Source organism: Schistocerca gregaria, chromosome 2 (genome assembly GCF_023897955.1).
Source record: "Schistocerca gregaria isolate iqSchGreg1 chromosome 2, iqSchGreg1.2, whole genome shotgun sequence".
NCBI classification, from domain to species: domain Eukaryota; kingdom Metazoa; phylum Arthropoda; class Insecta; order Orthoptera; family Acrididae; genus Schistocerca; species Schistocerca gregaria.
The window spans coordinates 893,155,831-893,168,019 of NC_064921.1; the positions used below are offsets into that span (position 1 = coordinate 893,155,831).

The following is a 12,189-nucleotide window of genomic DNA, read 5'->3' on the forward strand; positions in this document are numbered from 1 at the left end:
GACATTACACATCAAAGGAATACAGGGACATGCACTATGATCATGACTGGTCAATACAGCCCACACAAAAGCTCAATAGAAATTCTCATGAAACTTAACATAGGAATGCTTGGAATAAGTATGATATGGTTCTACATATCTACATACACATCTATACTCTGCAAATCACTGTGAGGCGCATGGCAGAGTTCTCATGAAACCCTGTTGGTTAAATTAGAGAACTCATATTCAAACAAAGCTTTGTGACCATTGTCCTGCTAACATTCTGTGTCTCTCATATAGGGGGCACTAAAATAAGATAAGAGAGATCAGGGTGAATACAAAGGTATACAGACAGTAATCCCCTTGTCTAGTACGTGGAAGGAATAAAACAGGCAACGAATAATATTGGTACAAAGTCTTTTTAATATATGGGTCCACAGCTGGTGTAAATTTATTAAATAAAATCATTTTATCGTGCATGAAACTGATGGGTATTCTGGGTCTAGACTTATTCTCCAATGTTTGTCGGAGATTAGTCTTCATTAGCCACTGATGGAAACCATAGTGACAGAGCCTCACATTACTCACAAATGCAAACATAGTGGTGGATCCTCATTAGATAATAATGATGCCTCCTGAGTGGGACTTACCTTGATAACATTGTGAAGACACTGGAGAAACATTAACCTATGGTTTTATCTTTGATGAAACTGAATATGCCTATGACTGAATTGCATTAAGAGGTTGTGAGTGGATTTATGAGACCATTATTTCTCCTGGATTGTCCATAAGGGAATGATATGTTTGGTCCAGGACTGGGAGTAGGAGTGGCATGGGAGTCGAATAGAATATTGTTTGGTCAAGCTTCATCCTAGACAGCAGCTTATTAACCAGCTCAAGTAATTGATATAGTTCATATCACATTGTCAGAATAAAAAATGAACACAAAGACATGGTGCACTGCATCAAATTAGAATTAGTATCATTAGAATTAGTATCTTGACATTAGTATCTTGACATGTTGCACGACAAGTACTTTGACATACCGTCAATATACACAGATGAATTCGCAATTGCGAATAATGACAACCTTCAGCTGTAGAATGTTATGATGACAATGAAAATTTGTGCCGGACTGGGACATGAACTCGGATTTCCCACTTATCGCGAGAGGTCATCTTACCATTTGCCTATCTGTGCACAACTCACGACCAGATCCAAACTTCCACACGTCGTCAACCGTATGTCTACAGTCTGTATTCACACATCCATTATGTGTATTCCTGTACAGATCAGACATTGTGCTTGAAATTCGCATGTCCGTTTATCAGCAGATAAATATTATATTGTAGTGCCTGTGTTATTCTGATGACGATGCACTGTGGCGACCACAGCTGTTACGGAACACATCAGATGAATTCGCAATTGCAAATAATGACTACCATTAGCTGTAGAACGTATGGTTGATGACACGGAAGTTTGGGTCGGGCCATGAGTCATGCACAGATAGCCAAATGGTAAGGCGACCACTCGCAGTATGTGGGAAATCTGGGTTCGAGTCCCGATCCGGCACAAATTTTCATTGTCATCATTCCATTCTACAGCTCATGGTAGTCACTATTCGTAATTGTGAATTCATCTGATATGTTTCGTAACAGCTGTGGTCACCACAGTGCATCATCATCAGAATAGCACAGCACTGCAATATTGTACCATCAATAAGCACAACTTTCTGTTTCATTGCATTTATTGACAATTTGTTGAAATTTTAATACTGACATAATGCATTGTATGATATATATTGCATCTACACTGAAGTGCCAAAGAAACTGGTATAGGCAAGCGTATACAAATACAGAGATATGTAAATGAGTAGAATATGGTGCTGTGGTTGGAAACGCCTACATGAGACAACAAGGGTTGTTAGATCGATTACTGTTGCTACAATGGAAGGTTATCAAGATTTAAGACAGTGTTGAGCATGGTGTTAAAGTCAGCGCACAAGCACTGGGACACAGCGTCTCCAAGATAGCAATGAAGCGGGGATTTTCCCATACAACCATTTCACAAGTGTACCATGAATATCAGCAATCCAGTAAAACACAAAATCTCTGACATCACTGCGGCCGGGAAAAGATCCTGCAAGAATGGGATCAATGGCGACTGAAGAGAATCATTCAACATGGTAGAAGTGCAACCCTTCTGCAAATTGCTGTAGATTTCAGTGCTGGGCCATCAACAAGTGTCAGTGTGCGAACCATTCAATGAAACATCATTGATATGGGCTTTTGGAGCCAAAGGCCCAATCGTATACCCTTGATGACTGCATAACACAAAGCTTTACACCTTGAAATGATAATTAAAATGAAACCCTTAGCTGCCGACAGGTGTTTTTATTATACATCAACAGGGACAGCTAAAAATGTGTGCCTCAAGCGAGACTCAAACCCGGGAACTCCTGCTTACATGGCAGACGCTCTATCCATCTGAGCCACCGAGGGCACAGAGGATAGTGCACCTGCAGGGACTTGTCCCTTGCACGTTTCCTGTGAGGCCCACATTCCCAACAGTCCACAAACTACATCGGTAGTGTTCCTAATAGATATTTGCCCATTCACTCATTACTTGTGGCAGACTAAGCTGACAAGTCCCATAAGAGTTTGGGCTCACAGGAACCGCTGGCCATGAAGACAACATTTTGGCACAAACAATGAAAGGCAGACCAGTGTAGAGAACTGGTGGAAAGCACAGGTGGCTGCTTACTGTGATTTTCGCTATGGTTTTCATTTTGCAACCAAACGGACCGTACTTTCTGAACAGCCCTCGTAGAAGGCGGTGGCTTCGTGTGTGCAGGTTATAATAGAACAGTGTATTGGTAGAGCTGTCATTTGTACTCAGGTGATTCTTGTGAAAAGGTTTCTGATGTGATTTGGGCCACACGACGGAAATTAACAAACTCTGAATGAGGAATCGCAGTTGTAGGTAGACGCATGGAACACTCCATTTCGGAAATCGTCAGCGAATTCAATATTCTGAGATCCACAGTGCCAAGAATACCAAATTTTAGGTATTACCTCTCACCGTGGACACACAATGGCCGACAGCCTTCAGTTAACGATCGAGAGCAGTGGCATTTGTGTATAGTTGCAAGCACTAATAGACAAGCAACTATGCATGAAATAACCACAGAAATCAATTCAGGATGTACCATGAACATATATGTTAGGACAGTGCGGCGTTGATGGGCTATGGCAGCAGACAATCGACGCGAGTGCCTTTACTGACAGCATGACATGGTCTACAGCATCTCTCCTGCACTTGTGACCATATCGGTTGGAACGTGGACGACTAGAGGGCCTGGTCAGATGAGTCCCGATTTCAGCTGGCAAGAGCCAATGGTAGAGCTCAAATGTGGCGCAGACCTCACAAGCCAAGAACGCAGGTTGTTTACAAGGCACTGTGCAATCTGACACTGGTTCCACAATGGTGTGGCTGTGTTTACGTGTAATGGACTGGGTCCTCTGGTCCAAATGAAAGATGATTAACTGTAAATGGCTATGTTCGGCTGCTTGGAGACAATTTGCAGCCATTCGTGGACTTCACGATCCCAAACAATGATGGATTTTTTATGGATGACTATGCATCACTTCAACAGCCAACAATTTTTTGTGATTGACTTTATAAGAAGATGTTATCTGTTTCAGAAAGAACAGATACCATTGATGACCATGCAGCTTCTCTAGAATGAAATGATAATTAAATCAAAATCCTTAGGTACCGATGGGTGTTGTTGATATACATCAATTATCATTTCATACTAGAGCAGATGTGTGGTCATCAATGGTATCTGTTCTTCAGGAACAGAGATCATCTTCATATAGTTAAAGGCTTCCCGGCCATTGACCTCCTGTGTAAATGCACACGCTTTGGCCAAGCTCTTCCGGGACTCGTCAGCTTAGTTTGGCGCGAGCAATGAATGAATGGGAAAATATCTATTAGGAACACTATGAATGTAAGTTGTGGACAAATGGGAATGTGGATCAGGAAGCGTGAAAGGGATAAGTCCCTGCAGGTGCACTATCCTCTGTGCCCTCTGTGGCTGAGATGGATAGAGTGTCTGCAATGCAAGCAGGATATCCCGGGTTTTAGTCCTGGTTGGTGCACACATTTTCAGCTGTCCCCATTGATGTATATCAACAACACCTGTTGGCAGCTAAGGGTTTTGATTTAATTATCATTTCATTCTAGCGAGACTGCACGGTCATCAATCATATCTGTTCCTGTGGGAACAGATACCATCTTCATATAGTTAAAGGCTACCTGGCCATTGCCCTCCTTTTGTGCGAATGCGCACGCTTTGCCCAAACTCTTACGGGACTCCTCATCTTAGTCTGGCACAAGTGACAAGTAAATGGGCAAATATCTATCAGAAACACTACGAATGTAGGTTGTGGACAGCTGGGAATGTGGGGCTCACGGGAAGCATGCAAGGAATAAGTATCTGCAGGCGCACTATCCTCTGTGCCCTGTCGGCAGCTAAGGATTTTGATTTAGTTATCATTTCATTCTAGAGAAGCTGTATGGTCATCAATGGTATCTGTTCTTTCAGGACAGATACCACCTTCATATAGCATTACACCTTCCCTGGCCCCATCAACACTGACATTGGACTGTTGATGACTGACAACATGTTGCCTGGTCGGATGAGTCTCATTTCAAATGATATCGAACGGATGGATGTATACCAGACATGAACATTATTGAGAATATCTGGGATGCCTTGTCATGTGCTGTTAAGAAGAGATCTCCAACCCTCATACTCTTACGGATTTATGGACAGCCCTGCAGGATTCATGGTGTCAATTCCCTCCAGCACTACTTCAAACGTTAGTTGAGTCCATGCTATGTCATATTGTGGCACTTCTGCATGCTCGCAGGAGCCCTACACAATATTAGGCAGGTGTGCCAGTTTCTTTGGTTCTTCAGTGTATTTTTCATTCTGATTAGCCACAACATATAAATTGCACAACTGGACATGGTATCAGACTTCTATGAGGAGTTTTCATCCACTGCATGAGTTGAGTTGATGACATAATATCAGTTTAAAGAGATTTCAAGATATGGGGTAGAATGTCCCACAGCAAGCAAGATGTAGTTAAAAGCTGAAGCACAGAATGTGATAGAACTTTTCAAAACCTTGGTGTAGTTAGGTTATAAGGGGAGCACTAGTTGATGCTTCATTCAGAGAAGATAAATTTGTTGCCTTCCAAGAAATAATGGTATGTGATAAATGTACTAGTAACTTTCACGATCCACTGCAGACGTATTTCTTTTGTCAAGGCTGTAGGAGAGGAATTTATATACATGGGAGAAGTGACAACAGTAAAAAGAGAGGTACCGCTAGTGGTACTCCAAGGACTAACATAGAAGAGGAGTCAGTGGAATTTAATCTGATGTATCGGGCCAGTGGAGCCACCTGCAAGAAGTCACAGGTTAGCACAGGAAGGTGCTATTTATATTCCTGTGATAGTTCAGTAGAACTATTCTTTACTAAATATTGACTTATAGATGGAGTTGTTGGAACCTGCATAAGCTCAGTGGTAAAAATTTGGATGGTAACTTATAAACTGAACCACTGACTTCTCACACATCATGAAGAACACACAGGTGAATTCTAGTCCTGATTATGTTGGGATAGCTAATTACATGCCTAAGAATAAATCATAACCACAAGCTGATTGTAAATTGTTAGGAGAACATAGAGAACACTTCCACAACACTGGAATAGAATGATCACATCCACACACATCACAGGCTATTTATCTGGTGGTGTTATGCATAAAATAATGAAAGGTATATTCAAAACAAAGATCATCTTTATATTACACAATACAGTGTTTGATATGTTTTGTAGTCTGCATCCTTCCTTCCTGATAAGCACTTTACATAAATAATAAAACACAAATAACTTGGCAATCAATAGTACCAAACCCTTGCAACAAATCTATATTCATTGGACAAGTTAATCACAATGTTATATTTCATGTCACATATGCTGCATGACAGGTCACAAGTATTAAAGTACGAGTTATGTCCAATAAATTGACACATATAAAGATGATTTATAAAATATATTTATTTGACAAATTAGTAACATCATAACATAAATATTTTAAACCTATCAAAGACTCGTAAAAACACAACACCCAGGAATAAGTGGCAACAAGTGAAATTTGGGTTCTGAGTGATCTTAGCCATACACAAAAAACATACAAAAACGTGAGGTAATATAGTTCCCTACAAAACCAAAATTAAAACACTTAGCCATATCTCATACCCTGTATGGATACTGTTCCTATAAAAAATCTGCAATGAGATAGTGTTTGTATTTCTATCCTTTCAAATTTTAAGTGACAGACTGTAAAGGTAAGGTGGAATTATTCTATTTGTTCTTCTACCACTCATTTTCTTTCCAATAGTAATGTGTATATAATAATCACACATTTATTATTCACACCATATCTTGCTGACATTTATTATGCACAGAATAGTTTACCAACTGTTGAAGACAATAATATAAACTGTTTATCAAGAAACACCAGTATTATGAAAAGGATAGATTGCTGCTCACCACATAGGTGAAGCACCAAGTCATAGACATGCACTCTGAAAAAACTACTAAACATTTAAGCTTTAAGCCAAACAGCCTTCTTCCAAAATAGAAAGCACAAACACATTAACACAAGCATTATTCACACACACTGACAAGTCGGGCCACAGTGGCTCGAGACAGTAGCCTTGTGTGTGTGAGTTGTACTTGTGTGAATGTATGTGCTTTCTTTTTCCAAAGAAGGTCTTTTGGCCAAAAGCTTAAATGTTTAGTAGTCTCTTCATCATGACTGTCTGCCACTCAGTGTCTTGCTCAGTATGCTGAGGGTCTCACCAAGGCCTTCACAGACAGGCACTACCCCCAGATGTAGTCAGCAAACAGATCTCCCATGTCATTACCCCTAACATCCCAACCTTCCCACCACCACCCCCAATAACCAGCCACAAAGGAGTGCCCCCTTCATCATCCTGAAACACCCTGGCCTGGAAAAACAAACACATCCTTTCCCAGGGCCTTCATTACCTATCACAATGCCGTAAAATGAGGGAATCCTACTCGAGATATACCACAACCCTCCTAAAGCAGTGTTTCATCACCTACCCAACTTCCACAACATCCTAATCCAGCCCTAAGCCACTCCCAATCCCAACTGCTTGTCACAAGGATCATATCCCTGTGGAGAACCCAAATGCAAAACATGCCCAACCAACCCACCTAGCATTTCCTATTCCAGTCCTGTCACAGGTTTTTCCTACCCCATCAGAGGCCAGGCCACCTGTGAAAGCAGCCATGTCATTCATCAGTTCTGTTGCAATCATTGCACAGGTTTTTGTACTGATTTGACTACCAACCAGTTGTCCAACAGGACGAACGGCCACCACCAAACTGTGGCCAGGAGCACAGTAGATCATCCTGTGACACAACATGCAGATGAACATAACACACTTGATTTCAATGGCTGCTTCACTACTTGAGCCATCTGGATCCTTCCCTCCACCACCTGCTTTTCTGAACTCTGCAGATGGGGTCTATCCTTACAACACATTCTCCACTCCTGTAACTATCACACCTCAAGCTATGGGAACACACTGTCCCCACACCCTCCACCCAATATTTTCCACCCCTCTGTCCTATCATCTCCTCCCCATTCTCATTTCCCACCCTGTTTACCGACCACCCTCAGCCAACACATCCTCCCATCTTTCCCTGCTCCTCTCCTTTTTTGCTCTTTTTCTCCCCACCTCCCTGCTCCACAACCTCCTGATGCTGCACCCATTGGCATTCTAGTCCCTGCACTCTCCACCAGACAGCATTCATCTTTCTTCCCACCCATACACTACTATCCCTTACCCTTCCCCACTCGCTCCCTGCAGATTGCTGTTTGTATCCCAAATGATGGTTGCATCCTGGCCCAAGATGCTGGAGTTTGCAGTCTTGTGTGCATTATGTGTGCTTGTTTGTGTGTACGAAATGTGTGTGTCTCACTTTTACAGATGAAGTCTGTGGCTAAAAGCTTTGTGTAAGTGTCTTAATTGTGCCTGTCTGCAACTTAATGTGTCTTCTTTACAGTAAGCAGCAATCTGTCTTTTCCTACATTGTTGATATTCTTACCTGGAGTTTCCACTTGGTAGCATTCTTGAGACTAATAATAGCCTAGGTTTTTACTGACCTGTGATGTTAAACTGTAATATTTCATGACACACAAGCTGATCATCTAAAGTGCTTATGAGCAACAAATACAAAGAAAAATAAAAGTTAGTGTCATCTGTGATATGCAAATCATTTTATACTGTTTCAAAGTTCCTAATAATCATAAAGAAGTAAAGCAACACAAGAATTTTAGTGAGATTTAAGAGATAAATGAAGGAGGACTTTAAGTTAAAAGACAAAAAGCAGTCCATGAGTAAGATGCTCAACAAACTCTTTGTAAGCAACTACAGAATAAACACTACCCATCACCCAGTCCTAAGCTTTCAAAAAAGGCCATAGTATTATGGAAGAAAGTTAATATGGTGAAAGAATGACTTACTTTATAGTTTGTTACCAAAATATTCCCATAATCAGCTCCCAACTTTTCTTTAATTTCAGCTAAGCTTTTCCCTGCACATATGTTAAGGACAGAAAGGGTCAGCAATAAAAGGAAAGGTGCCATTATACACTGGTCCAATAAAACTTTTTGAGCCACAACAGCATAATGACTTCCTTTCACTTTTGTGTCAAGAAGTCCAAACCACATTCGTAATGTGGGACCCTGTAACAAAAAAGGATACACATACATTACTATTTATTATTTCTAATTTTAACAATAATGGATCATTTACCTGTCAGAAAGGTGTGAAATGGAATGACCACATAGGCTTAGCTGTGGTTAAAGCAGGTGGAAGACTTCAGTTTATTGGAAAAATACTAGGGAAATGCGATCAGTCTACAAAGGAGATTGTTTACAAACCACTTGTGTAACCGGTATTGAATGTATACAGAACAGGAAAGAACAAACGGTCATGGGAGAGTGTCACAGAGATACTGAAGGAACTGAATTAGACAGACATAAACTATGCCAAGAAAGTATATTAACAAAGTTTCAAGAACTGGCTTTAAATGGTAACTCTAGCAATATTCTACAATCCCTTACCTATCACTCACATAGGGATTGTGAGAGTCAAGGCATTCAAACAATCATTCCTCAGGTGCTCCATACATGAATGGCACAGGAAGCAACCCTAAATAACTGGTACAATGGGATGTATGCTTTGCCATGCACCTCACAGTGGTTTGCAGAGAGGAGATGTAGATGTGGATGTTGATGTAGGAGTTGGATTAGAGTTTAGCCCCATGCACCTCATGATGGTAAGCAGCCTGAACTGTTTGAAGCAACTGACAAGCAGGTTGAGGGGTCAGTCAGCTTTCTCACCTTCAATCACCTTTTTTTGACACTGACATCATCTTAAATTTTTATCATATTTTTCAACCTTTCCTGCTATTTTAGGAAGAAAATAAGTTATTTACTTTTGTTTACAAGTTTCTGTATTCATGTTCATTCATTTAACTTTTTGGAATCCATACATACATACATACACAGCTGTGTATGTATGGATGGATGTGTGTGTGTGTGTGTGTGTGTGTGTGTGTGTGTGTGTGTGTGTGTGGGCGCGCGTGCGCGCGAGTATATACCCATCCTTTTTTCCCCCTAAGGTAAGTCTTTCCGCTCCCGGGATTGGAATGACTCCTTACCCTCTCCCTTAAAACCCACATCCTTTCATCTTTCCTTTTCCTTCCCTCTTTCCTGACGAAGCAGCCGCCGGTTGCGAAAGCTCAAATTCTGTGTGTGTGTTCGTGTTTTGGCTGGTACATTAGCTCATAAGGTTTTCATTTTGCATGTTGGTATTTCAGATGCTATGGGTTAACTTATCAATTGTCATTTTCTAATTGTAGTTCACTGTTGCCATTGGAGTTTACATTTTGTCATTTAGATATAGTGAGTGGAGCAATGGATACTACAAAATGAAGTGCCAAGTGAAGAAATCAGAACATTTCTGACATTCTTCTGTTTGAGTTTGATAGAGGGTTGACAGCAGGAGAGGCAATCAGAAAGATTTACACCATGTATGGGGTTAATGGCATTGGACAGAACACAGCAAGAAAATGGTTTTCTCATTTTAAGGAGAAACATTTTGACATCAGTGACTCTTCATGTTCAGGCAGACCTTCAGGGTTTAATGAAGATTGTTTTGCATATTAGTCCACAATGATACACATCAGTGTGCTCAACAACTCAGAAATGTGATGAAATGTGATGAACTGTGAGCATTCCACCATCGTGTGACATTTGCATGCAATGGAGAAGGTTCAAAAAACAGGTGTATGGGTACTGCACGCTCTAAGCTAAAATCACAAAAACCTGCTGGTGGCCATAATGTGCATTTCTGCTTGCTCATAATTAATTGACTCATGAACAACATCGACCATTCCAAATCCTTATCATTACTTCGAATGAGAAATGGTGCCTTTATGCTAACACAAGGAAAATAAAGGTGCAGTTGAGCCCAGCCAAAGCATCAACTCTCTATCAAAGACCTACCTGCATCCACTAAAGATAGGGTTATGCATCAAGTGGAAGAGCCATGGTGTGGTGTACTGAACTGCTTCCCTGAGGTGTAACCATCACTGCTGACATTTATAGTCAGACATTTATAGTAACAACTGAGATATTTTGCAGATGCAGTGTAAGATCAATGACCCAGGAAGACTGCATGAAGTATGATACTCCAGTATATTGTCAACTCACCCTCAGCTATACTGACAAAAAAACACTATAAAGGTGCTCAGTTGGGAAGTCATTCTATACCCATCTTATTCACATTACTTTGTGCCCACAGGTTTTCCCATTTTCCACTCTCTGTCAAACAGCCTTCAAGAACATCCTTTCCAGATGAAAATGCACTCTAAATGTGGCTCGGTGTAATATTCAGCACAAAACCAAGTGATTTTTACAGTCAAGGAATTGAAAAGGTATCCCAGCAACTGACAGACTGTTGTAAATAAAAGGAAAATATATTATTGATGACTAAAGTCTCTGTTAAATGTACATTTTGTGTTTATTGAAATTATAGAAAAACACTATGAACTTGTGCAGCAACCGAACATGTAGTAGAACATTATGGTATACAGACACTGTAAAGAAACTTCTAAAGAAACAGAGGATACTGCTCAGTAGGTGTAAAACAATGACTGAACGACACACATCTAGTTGTAAAGGGGGCCTTAAGCTTTATAAGACTACGGTAGCAAAATGTTATTGAAAGATCTCTCATAAAATGCAAAGAAACAATGGTTGTATGAAAAGGCCACTAAAGTTAGTGTTCAGATACTCATGGACAAGACAGGCACTGAAATTAAGAGTAGCACTGCAAAAGCAGAAATGTTGAACTTGTGCAGTACCAGATTGGGAAGAAATTTAATGAAAATTCTGATTCCAACCTTCTCAAAACATATGATACTACTTTCTGAACTTTATGCAAAGTTATGTAAACCTATAACTATGCATTGTTAACTCACTGTATTGATGAAATTGAGGTGTCTAAAGTGTAATTAAGATGAAATATAATTGATATGTCATATATCAAATCAATAACTTTACATATGTAAAAATCACTTAAACAAAAGTCCAATCTATGATCTACAAAATTCTTATATAGAAAAGAGATAGTAATTGTTATTCAGTTAATGATAAAGACACATAATTTTCATTAGTATAGAAATAAAATATGAATTTACAAAGTTATCAAGAAAAGTAATTCAAACATTATTGTAGAAAGGCATTTCATGTAATTTGGTCACAATGATTACAATATTTCGTCATGTTAATTGACTTGTAAATTTTATAATGAAACACAGAGCAAAATTATGTAAACAATTTTGTAAAACCAATCAAATTTTAATTGTAAACTTTAAAAAGTATTTAATTGATTTGTAAATTTTATAATGAAACAGAGCAAAATTATATAAACAATTTTGTAAAAGCAATCAAATTGTAAACTTTAAAAAGTATGTTTAAAACAATGTGTGAATAAACATTTCTGTTGTTAGAAAGTACATAA

General features: G+C 39.7%; 1 protein-coding gene across 7 annotated transcripts in view; it reads right to left on the reverse strand.

The window, feature by feature from the left end:
• The window catches only part of LOC126335339 (protein Mpv17-like), a 288,508-nt gene that overhangs the window by 98,713 nt on the left and 177,606 nt on the right, over window positions 1–12,189 (reverse strand). For all 7 annotated transcript variants that reach the window (XR_007564861.1, XM_049998508.1, XM_049998510.1 and 4 more), the window contains one exon: window positions 8,622–8,843. Coding sequence is in view for 6 of the 7 variants with exons in the window: in XM_049998508.1 (XP_049854465.1) it covers window positions 8,622–8,843 (222 nt within the window). In the remaining variant the exon portion in view is untranslated. The remainder of the gene's footprint in view (window positions 1–8,621; window positions 8,844–12,189) is intronic.